This window comes from Agelaius phoeniceus, chromosome 18 (genome assembly GCF_051311805.1).
Source record: "Agelaius phoeniceus isolate bAgePho1 chromosome 18, bAgePho1.hap1, whole genome shotgun sequence".
Taxonomy (NCBI): Eukaryota; Metazoa; Chordata; class Aves; order Passeriformes; family Icteridae; genus Agelaius; species Agelaius phoeniceus.
This window is the reverse complement of record NC_135282.1, coordinates 10,768,580-10,785,449: the sequence shown is the minus strand read 5'-3', so window position 1 is coordinate 10,785,449 and position 16,870 is coordinate 10,768,580. Positions and strand designations below refer to the sequence as shown.

The 16,870-nt window shown below is 50.8% G+C and overlaps 2 protein-coding genes across 3 annotated transcripts; both read right to left on the bottom strand.

Annotated features, from left to right (window-relative positions):
- Positions 1 to 1,582: 1,582 nt before the first annotated feature.
- Positions 1,583 to 9,060, bottom strand: ACADS (acyl-CoA dehydrogenase short chain). Of its 2 annotated transcripts, XM_077187929.1 has the most exons (11): positions 8,920 to 9,044; positions 8,453 to 8,613; positions 7,365 to 7,393; positions 6,829 to 6,978; positions 6,581 to 6,692; positions 6,049 to 6,200; positions 5,603 to 5,773; positions 4,284 to 4,421; positions 3,932 to 4,027; positions 3,553 to 3,609; positions 1,583 to 2,916 (listed from the first exon to the last, which is right to left on the bottom strand). In XM_077187929.1, the coding sequence occupies exons 4-11, from the start codon at positions 6,967 to 6,969 to the stop codon at positions 2,764 to 2,766; spliced, it is 1,020 nt and encodes a 339-aa protein (XP_077044044.1). In that variant the 5' UTR covers positions 6,970 to 6,978; positions 7,365 to 7,393; positions 8,453 to 8,613; positions 8,920 to 9,044; the 3' UTR covers positions 1,583 to 2,763. The 2 variants fall into 2 exon arrangements, with proteins under 2 accessions (XP_077044044.1, XP_054501512.2); XM_054645537.2 differs by lacking the exon at positions 7,365 to 7,393 and having other exon boundaries at positions 8,920 to 9,060.
- A 47-nt stretch (positions 9,061 to 9,107) lies between these two features.
- UNC119B (unc-119 lipid binding chaperone B) lies at positions 9,108 to 15,851 on the bottom strand. Its single transcript, XM_054645764.2, has 5 exons — positions 15,604 to 15,851; positions 15,019 to 15,132; positions 14,400 to 14,511; positions 14,023 to 14,195; positions 9,108 to 13,161 (listed from the first exon to the last, which is right to left on the bottom strand). Exons 1-5 carry the CDS (start codon positions 15,809 to 15,811, stop codon positions 13,049 to 13,051), a joined length of 720 nt encoding a protein of 239 aa, XP_054501739.2. The 5' UTR covers positions 15,812 to 15,851; the 3' UTR covers positions 9,108 to 13,048.
- Between the last annotated feature and the right edge of the window lie 1,019 nt (positions 15,852 to 16,870).

Here is a 16,870-nt window from a genome sequence, read left to right as displayed (position 1 = left end):
TTTTCCAAATTCCAACATAACCTGAATGTGTGGCTGTTGCCAGGTCTGTGTTGATAGTGAGGGCTCTCAGGTGAAACAAAGATCTAATTTAAAATCAGAATAAATTTGGGGTTTTTTCAGAACAGCTCATCTCCTTTTAGTCTGTAGAGAACTCAGGAGGAAGAGTCTGAGCTACACAATATAAAAGCTATCAGGTCTAGGGTGTGGCAGGAAGTAACTCCTGGTTATTGCAACTGTGTTGTCTAAGAAAGGATTCTAGTTCAGGCTCCACCTGCTTCATGCCTCATAAGCAGTTTCATGTACTCTTAGAGCATTGTGGGGCAAAACCACAAAGTCCTTGAGAGGTGTAGCTTTTGTTCTTGAAAAGTGACTTATCTCCTTCCCCACTTGTTTCTAATTTATGTATAACTGATTTTCCCATCTCTGTGCCCAGCTTTGCAATGTTGGCTGAGTTTGTCACTTGAAAGTTGTGGCTTCACGTGTGAACAGACCCTTTTCTCCAGGGAGAGCCTGGCCCTGCCCACACCTGGGTTTGTCTGAGGGTGGCTTGCTAACAGCTGCTGATTTAATGCTGCCAAACTCGTTTGTGTTTTGCCCTTTCAGCAGTTCCTCTGCAACAGCCCCGAGGAGCAGAGCAGACACACTCATCACACAAAGTTCTCTCAGCCAACAGCAGTGAGGAGTAAGCTTGAAGTGTCCTGCTCTGAGCCAAGCCATTGCTTTGCTCTGGGAGCTCCTTTGTGTGTAACCCTGCTGTTTTACCCCTAAAGCAGTGCAGTGTGGCAAGCAGGGAAAAACTTTCCAAAAGCTTTTGTTTGAAAGCTTTTGCCTTTTTTTTTTTTTTTTTTTTTCTCCCTCAAGGTTGTAGATTCTCTCTCCTCTGTCAGCTGGGGTGGTCACAGCCAGCATGGTGGGTAAACAGGGATGGTTTCATGCTGCAGCAAATGAGAGCTGGTAATGAGGGAGGCTGAGGGTGAAGAGGGGCAGTCAGCAAGCACTGACAGCACAGCAGATGTGAGAGAAGCACCTGGACGAGAGGGGAAATGGGCTGGCAGTGTTGGCTCACTGGGGATTCAGCTGGAGCACAGCATAACAGGAACTCTGCACTGCTGAAGTCCTCACAGCCCTGCAGCTCCTGTTCTACCTGAGTGGCTGCAATAAGTCAGTGTAAAACAGTATCCCACATCTTCAGGTGCCATCACTGAAGTGAGCCTGCAGCAATCAAAGAGGTGACACAGGCTGAAATCAAACTTCATCCAGAGAAGCCCTCCATAATTTACAGCACATTCAACATGAGTGGAATGATTTTCCAGTAGGAATGCTCCTGTTGAATTCACTACCTGGCAAGTTCTGTCAATCCTTATGCACAGCAGAACAAGGAGAAACTGAGCACTTGAGGCCCTTGCCCCAACACGCTGTTGCCCTCCAGCGCCCTGCCCAGGGATGACTGACATCACTGAGAACTGGTCTCACTGGTGCATGCTGGCCCTACTGCTTTCTGCTCCTGCGTCTTGGGACTGAAGAAATTATTCTAAATTAATTCACATCTGCATTAAAAAAAAAAAAAGGTGAGGGAGTGGTGGTCCTTTAAAATCAGGTTTTTTATTTGTCTTCTCTGCTCTCTCGTGTAACAAAAATCCTGCTCTTCTTCTCTGCACACAAGTCTAAATAAAATGGCACCACAGGAAAAGAACCATTTCCCTCTAGTGTACTTGTTTGGACAAGGAGGCAGACTGGACCATACAGGCTCTAGCCTTAATCCTCTCCCTCTTCTCCTGAGTTTAGAGCTTTTCCTTTGGCTGTTGATGCTCCTGAAGTTTATGTCTTACCAATGATCACTGATTGAGGATGTGCTACTGCTAAAGCTTCCTGGTGAGCTTTGTGTGTCATCTCTTCATTGCCTCGTTGCCCAAAACATGTCAAGATTAAAAGCTGTTACTGCCCTATCAGGCACTTCCTTTCCTGCTGATATTGCAGAGGCAGATTTGGGAGCAGAGGGGGTTTTTTGTTTGATTTTTTTACAAAGTAGTCCTAGGCACTGCAGCTTTGCTGTCCTTTGCTTCTATCCCTACATCCCAGAGCAGCTGAGTGAGCAGGTGCTGGGCCCTGCTGGCCCAGATCGAGGAATTCTTTGTGTTTTCAAATCTATGCAGACAGCAGCTACAGTCTCTGCTCAGATTCCTCTGTGTGGGGGTTGTCCCTGCATGTCCTCCTGTCTGGCTCTCTCCTGCTGGAAGTGAGAAGGGCCCTGCTGCAGGGATTACCTCAGCCCAGGCTGTCCCATTAGGAGCTCACACACAGCTGCATCCACAGCTGAACTCCACTGAAGTCTGGTCTGCAGCAGCAGGTGCCCAGCAGCCTGAAGCAGGGCACAGGGGTCACAGCTCTCAGCATCTCTGACTCTGGCACTGGTTATCCAGGGCCATGTAGTGACACATTTAGCAAAACAGGCAGTGGCTGGCATGTGCTGTCATTTTGCCACTACCAAGCCATTCCAACAATCCCATTTAGCAGGAGCCTCAGGCTGCCTATGAGCACAGGCTGCCTCCTCCCTCCTGCACTGACAGCCATCACTTACAAACCTCAGTCCAGCCTCAGTGTGCCATACTTTGTCCAAAGAAGAATCAGCACATTTTAACTAGAGGGTCAGTTACTCATTGGTGAGGAAAACCTCCATCAATAGCCTCATTCAAGAGGCTCAAACTCCATCACTGTGCACCGTTCTGATGCCCCTGGGGCAATGTGCTGCTCCAGGCAGCTTCCTCAGCCTCGGTAGGCCTTCAGCAGCTGGCCTGCAATCACCAGTCTCTGGATCTCACTGGTCCCCTCGTAGATCTCGGTGATGCGAGCGTCGCGGTAGTGCCGCTCCGCTGGCATCTCTGTCACATAGCCCATCCCGCCCAGGATCTGGATAGCCTGAAACAAAGGAGCAGCTTAGAAACAAAGTGGGGTCAAGAAATCTTTTCTACAGAATGCACACACACACAAACAGCCATTTTAAGAGGAACTGAGCCCACTGCAAGCAGAATGGGGAGGGTGGGACACATGAGGATGACTGCAGCTCATTTGTGATCATAGGAATACACAGGATTGATCTGGGTAAGAACACTACGGATATTCCACATGGGCAATTAATTGCTTCAGAGGTAGCTGTTAGTGATCCATATTCTAAGATGCTTTTATGAAAGATCTGGAACACTAAACCAAGGAACAGAGGATCTCACCCAGGTGCAGTAGTGATGACTAGTGGCCCCAGACTCTCCCACACTGCTGCTCCTTAAAACTGCCACTGCCCTGGACAGCAGCAGGCACAGGCCACTTGAATAATACAGCTGCCACAGGCCAGTATGAACCCCTGCCATTCTCCTATTGCCCCACAACCTGTGAAGATGGTTGTGCTAAATGGCTTCAGCCATAGGGTTGGTTGCTTGCTTTGGTTGGTGTGTTTCAAATATAAACCAGTAAATTCCATCCCACCTTCCCAAAGCACTTGTGAGACATCCAAAGTCCCTTCCCACATGCCATATGTCAGAATTGTCAATTGCCAGTTACCTGATGAGCAATGGACGTTGCAGCTTCTGATGCAGCCAGTTTGGCCATTGCCGCTTCCTTTGGGGAAGGAAAACATCACTGAGAGTGCAGCTGTCACAAAAAGGAACCCCTCACCTGCACAAGGAGCTTGAACCCTCACAGAGCAGCTGTGCAGAGATACAGGCCTGATGATGGTGCCAGCTGAGAGCAGCCACCCCTCTCCCCTTGGCTACAGCCAGTGCTGAGCTCAGGGGCTGCCCAAGGGTGGGCAGCAGGCCCAGGACCTGCTGGGGGTTACACCCCAGCAGCACTGAGCACAGCAATGCTCTGTGGAGTGGGGCTCCCTGGCTTTGAGCCTGTCCTGTGCTGTGGCTGCTGGACAAAGCAGGGCTGGAAATACCTTAGTGAAGGGCTTTCCATTGTCCTTCAGCATAGCAGCTCTCCAGGTCAGCAGGCGTGCACCCTCCAAGGCCACAGCCATGTCTGCCAGCTTGAACTGCAACAACAAACAGTGCCTTTGCTCCAGGGCCTCTGCCTGCACAAGGGGACAGCTGAATTCTTCCACCCTTGGGGCCATCTAAGGAAAAGGAGCCTCTGTCCCAACAATTAGTTTTAATAGCATTTGAAAACAGAATTATCACCCTGTTTACCCCAGCCAGTACAAAGTGCACTGTGTGCCTGATACCCCACCCACACAGACTTTCCACCAGCCCCAGCCGCCTGTGGAACTGCCCCCTGTGCCCTGCCCGTACCTGCACTGCCTGAAGCTTTGTGATGGGTGACCCAAAGGCCATTCTCTTCTCAGCATAATCCACAGCACAGTCCAGAGCTGCCTGTGCTATTCCAAGTGCCTGTGAGGCAATACCAATCCTTCCTCCATCCAGAGTTTGCTGAAAAAGACATGAAATACATGTAAGTCAAGTCATGCTTGAGCAAGAATAGTACACACACATTTCTGATGTTGCTGAAAAGCTGCTGTAGCCTTAAAATCCCCTGGTTGACCTCCTTGATTCACAATGTTCCCAGTTATGCAGGAATAGAGAGCTGTAACAAGCACTTCCACTGCAGAGAGAAGGCAGGAGTTCAACAATAGAAGGAGAAAGGAGAAGGATTGCTTACTAGCTGGGAGAAAAACAGGGAGCAAAATAAGGGAAGCAGCACAAGGATCTGCTCTTGAAGGGGCTGGAAAGAACTCCTCAGGCACACCCAACGCACTCTGCAGCTGATTGTACTTTGGAAATCTGGTCAGTTTTCCTTTTTTACCCTCATTGTTTGGACACACATGGGAAAAACATTTTCAAACTCATTCATGAACGCAGTCAATTAAATGACTTAGCTCAAACACCTACTCTGCCCCTCTGTGCACAGGAAGAAATTGCAGTGCAGGGAGAAAAGGGTTTATCCTCTCAACCCTAGGCTGAAGGTCTTTAAAAGAACCTGTCAGTCACCAACCACTTTTAGTTCTGGACATAATGGAATGGGCTCTGCTACAGGGAGCTCAACCCAAAATGTCAGGCCAACAAAGGGTGCTGTGCCCCTCCAGAGAGAGCAATGACCACTCTTGAAGGACAGTGCAGGAAACAAATCTGTTCCCAGCTGCCTTGCTCCTCCTCAGAAGTCACATGCATACCATAACTCAGCTGTCATTCACCTTTAGACACACTGCAGAAGTTGTCATGGGCCTCCAGGACAACTTTCCTCTGCCACAGTACTCACATGGGGAAATGCCATGTTTTCCCTTTATCTATGGGTACAACCAGAGGAACAGAGGATTCGGAAAGAAGAAAAATTAAAATATACTGCTCCTATTGACACTGCACCTCAATGGTATCAGCTCTGCTCCACAATGGTATCAGCTGAGAACTGCCACAATAAAAGTGCTATCAAAGACCTGTGTAAATTAAACATTCATCAAGCTCTGAGAATGATTCCTCCCATATTGGCAAGAAGAGTCAACACCTTATGCAAGCAGTCCTCCTTGAAGTGACTGCCTCTGGAAATGGTTTACAAAACAGTAAGCTTGGGAGCTACAGCTGTACACCCCCACATGTGCACCCCATCCCTCTCTTACCATGGCGATTTTGAAGCCCATTCCTGGCTGCCCCAGGAGGTTTCCCTTGGGTATCCGGCAGTCCTCAAATATCAGGTTAGCAGTGGAAGAGGCTCGGATTCCCAGTTTATCTTCTTTCTTCCCCAGTGACAGCCCAGCTGTTGGCATGGGAACCAGGAATGCACTAATGCCCTGCAACGAGACCCAAACTCTTAGCAATGGTGTCTTCTTACCTTCCCACTTCCTTGGCTGTCAACAGGCTCCCTCCATTTTACATAAAAGCCACATGTCCAGGTAACCAGGTGGAGGGAGAGGAGAGCTGAGACAGAACAAAACCAGCATGCATCAACCCCTCCTCTGGTCAATGCCTGCAAGGCTCTAAAAACAGAGTCCCAGCCGTGGCAAAGTGCTTCTCCACAGTTCCTTCACTCCCATCCCTTTTTCCTGGCTGACACAAACTATCTCACCTTGTGCTTCAGGGATTTATCCGTAGTAGCAAACACCACTGTGGCTGAGGCGTCCCAGGCGTTGGTGATCCAGGCCTTGGTACCGTTCAGAACCCACTCATCCCCATCCAGGCGCGCCACAGTGGAGGCTGCGCCCGCGTCGCTGCCATTTCCTGAGTGAAGGAGCAGCAAACAAAACCTCAGGTGACTGGTGACACACTGGGGGCAAAGCCACCCCCCACCTGCACCCCATCAGCTCACAGCACCTCTTGAACTGTGGCAGTGTCACCACTGTCCCTCCCACAGAACAGGGAAAGGCCCGTGTATGCAAGGTGTGTCCCCAGCTCTGCTCACATGGAATGGGTATTTTCAGCAGGGACCAGAGGACGGCAGTTCATGCCTTGGGTACTGAGACTCCACTCACACAGAACTGCTATAAACCACCCTTCCACAAACTGTTCAAGTTTCAAAGACCTAAAGCCCATCCTAGACCCGACCAAGGAAAGAAGCTACACCATGTTCTTTGCAACAGGGATGGTAACAGTCACATCACCTGGTTCACTGAGGGCAAAACATCCAATTTTCTCTCCACTGGTGAAGGGAGCAATCCACTGGTGCTTCTGCTCTTCAGAGCCAAACTTGAGTATTGGCCCTAAATACAGGGACTTTAAGAATTTAGTGCTGTTAATGCCTCTTGAAGGTACAACCAATGGAGTAGCTCTCTAATGTGCTCTCCAACAGAGCAGAGAACCCAGCACAGGAACTCACACACACCCTGTGCCACGCCAGCCTCACACTCACGTTATTGACGCTGACGATGACGCCGGTGGAGGCACAGCCCCTGCTGATCTCCTCCACAGCGATGGAATAGGCCAGGTAGTCAAGACCTGCTCCTTTGTACTTCTCTGGCACGTCCATAGCCAGCAGCCCCAAGGCACCCATCTTCTTCACCTGCACAGGGGGAATGGACAGTTCCATCCTCTGCAGCACCAGTGTGCCAGCAAATACAGACATGTGGAGAGCAAGACACGTCATGAGAGGGCTACACCAGAGGAAAAGATGCACACAGCTCCTGGTGAAATGGGAATCTCAACAAACTGGTAAGTGTCCCCAGATCCCAGTGGCTTCAGCAGGAGCTGTACACAGTCACTGCTGTTTAGGCTCTCGCTTGTTTAAAGAGCTTTCTTCAGTACTGGGAAGGGGGGAGCCTCCTGAAGGTGAAATACGGAGACAGAACTCCACAGCATTTCCTCAACCTCCCACCAAAGCTCCACCCTTGCATGTCTCCTGTCAGCAGAAATGGGAAATCTAGCTGATAAAAATCATTAGAACTTTACCTTTTAGTCTGCTGAGCTTCAGCCTAGGACTGCACAAAGGAAGAATTTTACAGAATGAATGACTGCAGAAAACAGTGGTGCAAGGTGATTTTTTTCATTCCCAATAAAGCCAGATCTTGCTTCCCAGAGAATTTTTGTTAGTTACATTGCAATCAATCCACCCCAAGTTCCCCAGCTAGATCCCTTGCTTTGCAACCATAGGCCTCTGCTTGCTTTTAGAGGAACCAGGGAGAATTTTTAGATACATAATTTCTCTCCTATGTGGGCACCCAAAACACCAATCCTCCACATTAAATACAGAAGATGAACAAGACAGCCACTGGTTCTATGTATGTTGTTTCATCTAATTAAACACTTGATTGCATCTTGAATTTTCCCCTACACATTCATGTCAAAAGACTCAGAATCAAATGTAAAATTCTCAGATGAGAACAGTAAGGAGTAAAGTTATTTTCTTCCTTAGGTTGTGACTTTCCTGGCTACTTTCCTTATACCTTAATAGAAAAAGGAATGTGACAAAACTCTCATGCCTTTGACAGTGTTTGCCTGGAGTCTCTTGGCTAATGTTAGTCTCTTGGCTAACAGGATCTATGTTGCTGAAGCTTTGTATTTCATTGCTTAACATGCACACTGGTGTGTCTTTCCACATGAAAAATCACTGGTTTGGCTGAAATTTCGATTTATTCACAGCCCCAGAAGATGAGCAGCATGTACCTCCTGATCGCTTTTTTCCACCATCTGAAATGCATTCATGCCATCTATGATTCCTCACCATAAACCATTATGTGCAGTCTACAAAAGTATTTGATTAATTTTATAAATCAGTTTTATCATTTTGATTATAGCCCACAGATAAGTCATTTAGAGAACTAAAAACTCAGTGGTACTAAAGTCAGATACAGAGAAACACAAATAAAAGTGAAAAGCTTAAAATGCCCTGTGGGAATTACAACGTCCACATTCAGAGCAACCAGTTGGTCTAAACTCAATTCTCTGCTAAACCGGAGCTTCTGCCTCAGCCCCAGTGGTGCTGCCCCAGGGCACCAGGAAAGGGGCCTCTGGCTGTGCCTTCCCAACCCTGCACCCACCTGCTCGGCCGGGAAGCGGTGCTCCTTGTCCAGCTGCGCTGCAAGCGGCATCAGCTCCTTCTCTGCGAAGTCCCGGACCGTCTGCCGCAGCATCTGGTGTGTCTCGGGCAGCTCCGCGCTCTGGTACACGGTGTGCAGCCGGCGGCACCGCAGGGCCAGCGCTGGAAGCGGGGAGGGGACTCAGCGCCGCCGCTGCCCTTCACACCGGCCCAGGGCTGGGCGCCGGCCCGTGAGGGGCTCCGAGGATCCCCCGACCCCGGGCCACCTTCCCGCGGCCCCGCGGCCTCAGCTGCGGCCCGGCTGAAGGGCGGCGCCACTCCCGCGCCTGAGGGGACTCGCTCAGGCAGGCCCTGAAGGGCACCGGGACGCCCCCTCCCGCGCGGGCCGCGGCCCCTTCCCGCCCCTCCCGGGTGCCCCGCAGCCCCCCCGAGCAGCCGCAGCAGAGGGAAGCCGCTCCGCAGCCTCACCCCGGGGCGCTCCGCCGCAGCGGGACACGACCGCCGCCATCGCTGCCGCCGCCATGGCGCCGCCTGAGGGAGGGAGCGCGGGGCTGGCGCGCACGCGCCGCCCCCCGGCCGAGCGGCCCCTCCCGCCCCGCCCCCGCCGGGCCCCGCGCCGCGGGGAGAGGAGAGGGAAGGGAAGGGAGGAAAGGAAGGGAAGGGAAGGAAGGTCCTTTATTCCGACTGCTGGTGACAAAACCACGCGTGTACAAATAGAGCGGCACCGCGGGGACACCCCGGCCACCAGGGCAGCCCCGCGGCTCTGCCAGGGCCACGGGAGCAGGGTCCGGAGGGGACAGTACAGAGGAGTCCATGCGCCAGCAGCCCCAAGGCCACACAGTGAGAGATAAATACGGGTCCTGTAACAGCACTGGGATCCAGGCAGGCGGAGGGGGCGTTTGCTGGTGTTCATTGTCTTCTGCTGCTGAAGAGGTGCTGACTCCAGCAGGCTGCCATCACTCAGCCTTGTCCTGGGCAAGGACAGGAGACGGCAGTGTTTGTGTCCGAGGGTCACAGCCCACAGCGAGCCAGGCTCGGGGGTAGCACGAAGTAGCTCCATGTCACAGGACAGCAGGGCAGAAGAATGGGAAACAGCTGAAGATGATGTGATCAAACACAGAGCTGAGAAGTAGAGTTGCTACATTTGGACCTTACTGCTTCACGACCCCCTTCCTCCTTCATTTCTGACTACTAAACACTTGTTTTATTCTTCCTGAACCCTCAGATAATGGAATGAGCATCCCCAAGCACCAGAGAAGAGGCTGCTGCTCCTTTGCAAAAGAGACATTGAAAATCCTCAAGTACACATACAAGACATTTCCTACCAAAAACAGAGGACAAGGACAGAAGTACCCAGTCCATACAACAAGAGATGACCTTCCTTCACAAGGTGCAGTATGTATTCCACACTCAAGGCATGAAAATAGCTCTCCAGGAAGTTTGCTGGCATGGATCCAAAGCCCTTGCCTCAAAAATGTGAAAAAGACGTCCTGGTAATAAGAAGAAAAACACTGGAAAAAACATACTATGTGTCTGTGGGTTTGGTCCCTTTCTTTTTGAAGTTTTGAGCCAAACTCAGTATGGTCCCAACTTTTTTCTTTTTCCAACTCAGCACAAAATCTGAGAGAAGTAGCCTTTGATACCTTTTTCCTTGCTCAAACTTCAACTAACACTGAAAGCATCTCCTTTGCCTGCAGCACCAGGTTACAACTGACCATTCGCCTGTCAAGGATGTGATCCCAGTGGAATTTCTTCCAAGCTCACTGGCATGAGTAGCTTTGACCCATCATTAAAACACCAGAGCACACACTCCAGAAGGAAGCTGGTCTGCTAAACCGTGTTTACCAAAGAAATCATCCCTGCCAGAAGGAAAAGAGGCTTTATAGAAAGTACCTAAGAGAAAAGGAATCCTAGGAAAGCTACTAAAGTGGGGACAGGAGTTTGGAAATCCCTGACTTTATGGATTACAATCAACTTTTTCAGTGCTGGGTTGCCCTCTTGTAGGGACTTTCTTTTTCCTGCAGCATGCTTTTAGGGCAAAGACCTTCTGATTTGGCAAAGCAAACAAACTCAGCTAAAAACCGCAGGGTGCTACTGCTGCCTGCGAGTCTCCCGGTTTGCCTCCACTTCTCCCTTTTATTGCTGAATAGCCAACACATTCACCAGTGCGAAAGCAACCGCTTCCGTGCCGTTTCCTCGTCTCTGCTGCTGGTGCTGGCCAAGGACAGGAATTCCCTTTTCCTACGGGGACTGCCCCGGCAGCGCGCTCCCGCCGCCAGCAGATGGCGCGCGCGCCCCCCTCGCCCCGTGCGCGCTCCCGCCGGCGCGCGCCCATCGCCTTTGAGGAACCTTTGCAGCGACAAGAGAAACAGATGGGAATCGTCACACTCCTAAGAAAAGCGAGAGGTTGCTTCATGTAGAAAGTGTGATGAAGTTTAAAGGCACCTGGATTTATACTACATACAAAATTCAGTTCAATATGCTAAAATTTGCCAGGGAATAATGAGTAGGCTCTTCAGACACTATTTCTGAACACTTCAGGATGAAAAGCAGACTTCCAGGCAGTTCTGCTTTGTGCTGAGTAACTTAGAGCAAAGCAAATGCTTCCCACCTCAGAGGCACAACATGAGAACTGTGGAAGGTGTTCACTGTAAGAGGCATCTTGAGGTCCACCTCAACAAGAGCTTTAACTAATCCTGAAAATCCTAAACAAGATTGCATTAGTGCCTGTGGAGATGCTCGAGGGGATCGGTGGTGGCAGAATAGTTCATCTTTCCATCAGGCAGACCCTGCCCCTCCACATTCCCAAGACATTTGTTGTGGTTGCTTATGATTAATGCTCCACCCAGAACAGGTCATTTGTTGTGGTTAATCATAATTAAGTATCTTCCCAAGAGCTGGAGATTCATTCATGGCTGCTACCCCACACACTCTCACTGCTTACTCTGATGCCAGCTGATGCTCCACGCCAAAGTTACTTTCACTAATCTGGAAGTAAGGGCAGTGGTTTCCTATTGCTGTCTGCATTAACAGGCTCTAGGCTCTGATGTCCACCCCACTTGACCCTGCTGAAACACAAACTACACTGAATCCCTCTTAACACAACAGGTAACCATTGAAGAGTTAGGTTTTAATTGTCTCAAGAACAAATGGAACTAGCATTAGGAAAGGTCTCCAGTCTAGACACAACCTAACTCCCCTAATAAGAGACACAACTGACCAGCCCAGCATGGGGACAGGAAAAGTACCAGTCTTGAGAGCCAGCAAAACTGGCAGAAAAGGTTTTGATAGCTGAGATTTTGCACAGCTGGGAGCTTGCCCCAACACAGCTACTGGCAAGACACAGATCCTCCTCTTCCCACTGCATGATGCCATTGCCAGATCCCAAACCCAGCTGTGGTATCAACCTGGGCAGCATGACTTCCTAAACCATGAATAAGCAGCTGAGCATGCAGAGCAGTGAGGCTAGTGTGAAAAAGAGAACCATGTGCATTCTCACTTTCCAAGGATCCATAACACTGAGTGATCTGACCTGGGAACCTTTTAGCTACTAATATCTTCACTGCAACAAAGAAAATGAGCTGTGCCTCTCACAGCAACTCTGACAGACCAGTCAGGCTTACAAGTACAGACTGAAGCCTAGGAAGCTCTGCTTCCTACTCATTTTTCAAGTGATTTTCCACATTCTCCCTTTTTCCTCTAAGCCCCACTAGAGTGACACCTTCACCCCAGCCAGGCTGACAATGTGCTGTCCACCCAAAAAGCAATACATTCTGTACCAAGGGCCAAAAATTCCTAAAAAGGGAAGAAGGAGAAATGGTAAATATAGTGAGATTAACTTCAGCTCTAAGGTTGACCCCTGATCTCCAAAATTCAACAGTTTGTTCACAAAAGCTCAAACAGAAATGCTATCAGCGGGACAATCCCCTTTTTCCCCTATCTCATATCTCTAGTGAAATCTCTGGAAAACAGAGCTTAAATGTTCTTAGGGGCAGCTCAGGCCCTCCGAGGCAGATGGAATATTCCTGCACTGCTTAGAAGCCGAATTAGTCTCTTTCCCACTGGAGAATATTGGGATGCACCCTAAAAAACCATGTCAGCAATGCCACAAACAAAACCACTGCCACTGAAGAGATGATCTATCCAACTGAACAAAAGATCTGCTCTTCAAGCATCACTGGCTACTGGAAGGGGTTAAGATTTTCCTCCTAAGAAATAGCTTAACACAAACAATCTGACCTGTTGAAAAAGGATATTCACCCAAGAGGTGAAACATCAGAAGCACTAAAGGTGCAAACTAACTAGAAAGACTAAGAGCAAGAATTGTCTAAGAGTCCCTCTGATCACTGACCTAACCAAGGTTATCAGAAGATAGCCAGGGACAGAGAAGGAGAGGCAGGAAACGCTGAGTCTCAGAGAGAGAGGTGTTGCAGGGAGATTTCCTTTCAGGAGCCGTCGTCTTTGCTTCATATTCTCAGCCTCATGCACAGAGAAAGTTTGGCAAGAAGCCTTGTTGCACGAGCGAGACAGCAGCTCCAGTCCACTCCTGCACATCTGGAATGGTTAAGGGCATCAGAGCACCCAGCAGACAGAATGATTATTGTCCTCCATTGTAAGCATAGTCGGCCTTGTTGTGCATAATCAACTTGTTGTCCACAAAGTAAAAGCTGTCTGAGCGCGTCTCGTACGGGTTCTCCACCATCAGACGGACTGTGAAAGAGAGAGCTCCATTACCTTCAACAGCCACAGCCAGGATAAAAAGGACTCTGCCACTCCACTGGATTTACAAGGCTGATGCTCTGCCCTACCCAAGGAAGAGAAGCAAACTGCTCTTCTGAGCTTACTTCAAAGGCTGCAGCCTGCCCTTCCCCTTCTTCCCATTCACAGGACAAGTGCTGTCAAAAGCAAACTGAGGGGGAATGAAGAAACCTCACTCAAAATAAGCTTAGAAACTGCCAGAGCCATGAATGGAGCCAAGCAACCATCACATCTGTAAGCAGGAGGAGCTCGTTTGTGGCACTCCCCACACATACACAGGTGGGATGAAACCCCTAAACCTTCCCCACAGCCAGGCAGCCCCAGAAGGGCCCCTGTGCCTCTGCTCCATCCACCCCCTGAGGTCAAACATACCCTGTGCAATCTGTATTTGCAGAGATCTTAGCAGGCTTAAAAACAAACCACAGGGAAGAATCAGTTCTGTTCCAAAGCAGAAGGCTCTAGCCCTAACAAGCAAGTGCCAAAAACAGATGGGTGGCTATAAAAAGAACCCTTTCTTTGGTGTTTTGTTTTCTTCTGGGCTACACTACAAGGCATCAGGCATGTCAGACCTGTGACTCTGATCAGTTCTTGCAGCCTCTGACTTAGCACAGGTTGTCTTAGGCTTTTATTTTCAAAGGAGGAGACTGTGCAGCACAAATCTCTAATTCAGAGAAGACTACACATTGCTAAACTGGGAACCTGTATCTGTTTGTTCCTGTCCCCTCAATCCCAGTCACAACTTCTTGAACAGGTAGAAGGAGAGAATGCATACACAAACAAAACACCACTCAGTGTGGCAAAGGAGGTACTTACTAAGGTCTTCTGAGAGCTGAGGGAATTCATAAATGTGTTCACATGTGTTCCTGCTACTGGGGATGCAGAAGCCAAAATCAAAATCAAAGTTCTTCAGCAAGCGATCTCGGAAGTAATGCCTCTCAATCATTCGGAAGTTTGACACTGGCTTTTCTCCCACTGTGAATTCCACTCTGCACGGAAGAATCAGGAAAAAAACAGCTGTTAGAAAGAACAGAGCCTTGGGCATGAGGCTACACAAGAGTTCTCTACAGAGAGTTTGATATTTGTAGTCTAAGATCAGCTCTCTCAAGTCTTCAACCCAGTTTTGTTATGAATTGTCAAGTAACACTTTGTAAACATCCAACTCTCCCTTCTCCCCATGAGCTCATACTCACGTTGCACCAACAGTCCGCAGACGGAGAAACGCTGGGGTGAACTGGTACCGAACAAAGCGCCCTGCACTTGCGTCCAGCTCAGTGCTGTCATCCTCATCCTCCTCAGCATGCTCTAGAAAACACCAGCCTGGAGTTACTCTGCTCAGAGTGCACACCTGAGGTGACACTGCCTAGTGGGTGTATCAGGACAAGAGGCTTACTGCTTAGGTACTGAATGTAAACACATTTAATAATTGGTCTGAGACTTATACTGGCAAAAAGTAAAAGAGAAAAGACTTGCTGTGACAGTTGGCCCAGCCATGGTGGCTCCAGAACTGGAGCCACCCCTCCCCTCAATCTCTCCCCCTCACAACTACCAATCCACACGAACTAATCTCTTTTATAACCAGCCCAAAAAAGGAAAATTGCCAGTCGATAGGTCTCTCCCATCCAACGATAATCACATTTTTATCACAAGTTTCTCGGCATAGATTAACTCAGTCCTATGCTTAAAAGAGAGGAATTTAATCATCAGGACATATACCAAAGGACCCTTCTGCTTGGTTTGCAGGGGTCGTGCATTGCAACCTCTCAGCTCTCTGAGTCTCTCTATCCTCCCTGCAACGTTTGCATGCTGTACCTGAAGCAGACGGCTTGGCAATTTCAAAAAGTACTGTTCCAGTTTCAAGGTCCCGGATCTTAAACCTGGTGAAGTCAATGTTGTAAATGTTGTCCTCAGGTTTGCATAAATAATCTAGAAGAGAGAGAAAAAATATAGTAACGTTTCAAAACACCTGTGACCACTTACCAATGAATTTCCCTTTTTGTTAGCCCAAGCCCGATAAGATATGTACTGCTCGTTGTTTTGCAGAAGCTTCATGAAAGCAGGACAGAATTAAGGATGTGAGAAACAAAGACAGGATAAGTGCCAGGTAGCAGAGCAAGAACGAGATGCGATCGGAACAGAAGAGCAGAGATCAGCAGCCCAGAGGAAAAACAAAAAACCAAAAAGCCTCAAACAAATCAAAACCCACAAACAACACAAAAGCCCCCAAACTTTCTGGAAGTTCTACGGGAGCTGCCGGCGGGCGCACCCCGAGCCGCCGCGTCCCCCGCCGGCAGCTCCGGGCCAGGCCCCGCCGCTCCCCACACCAAAGGCCCGGTCCCGGCCCCGGCAGCCCGGCCGGCAGAGCCCCCGCCGCTCCGGGCACCGGCCCGCACTCACTCTCCGTCACCCGGCACAGCCCCAGGACGTGCTCGGGCCGGACGGTCTCCAGCGCCAGCAACTCGGACTCGGTCCAGGGCTGCCGCGGCGGCGCATCCGCCGATCCGCGTCGGCCCCGCAGGCGGCTGAGCGGCCCCGTGGACCCCGGCGGCAGCTTCTTGTCCGGCCCCGGCGCCGCCGCCGCCGCCCGCGCCCTGGAGCCGCTCATGGCCGCTGCCAAGATGGCCGCCGCCCGCCTCGGTAGCTATGGGAGCGCGGGGCGGGGCGGCGGCCGTTGCCAGGCAACACCGCGCCCGAAGCTCAGCAGGGCCCGCCGCGGTCGCGCCCGGATGGGTGACCCGAGAGGCCGGCACAGGCACCGCCGGCGCGGCAGCCGCTCCGTCCGTGGACGCAGCGCGACAGGACGGCTGGGAAAGCTGAGTTACCTTAGGGGAAACAGCACAAGGAACAAACAAACCCGGCCACACTCCCGCTGCCCCCGGCCGGCTGCCAGCCCGCGTCCCGCTCCCGCCGCACCGCCCGGCCGTCATCCCTCGCTGGGCTCCCGGCTCTGAAGGCACGGCCTGAGCCCGCAGCGTAGCCGGTGACACAGAGCAGGTGTCCCCCGAGAATCCCGCTCTGTTCAGGGGACGGTGACACAGCACCGGGGACACCGCAGCTGCTGTCCCTGGGGAGCGGGACAGCGACAGGACCGTGTGCCCGCGGGTGGCAGTGGCAGACATCGGACGAGCCTCCCCATCCCGATGGGAAAAACTGGGGAGGTCGCACTTGGAGGGACTCAAAGTATCAACACAAGGAGGAAAGAACGCGTTTCTTTGCAAAGAGGGGCAGCCCACCAGCCCGCAGCAGGCACGCAAGAGCTGCCAAGAGTCACCTGCAGCCCTCTGGGGAACTGGGGCAAGAACAACAAACATCTGCATCCTCTTTTCGGACTTCAGCCAACACTGAACATGCTCACGATGACTGGAAGCAGATTTTGAGCAGTGATTTGTGACACTTGCTGTGGCTTGTGAGCAGCACACTCCTCCTACTGCCAGCCAAATGCTATTTCAAAAAAAACCGCCTGCAGCAGTGCTCCTAAATCCTCCTTGCTGCATGGACTTGGTGCCTCTATCCCTAAGGAAGGACAGACCCAGGCCTTCCAGAAAAGCACCTCCCCAAGAGCAGGCACCTGGAGCACAAGGCTGCTGCTTTCTCTCTGCTCCAGCTCCAGCCCCAGCTGCCTCTGACACGGTTTCAAGCTGACAGGGAGGCAGCCTGCAAAGCC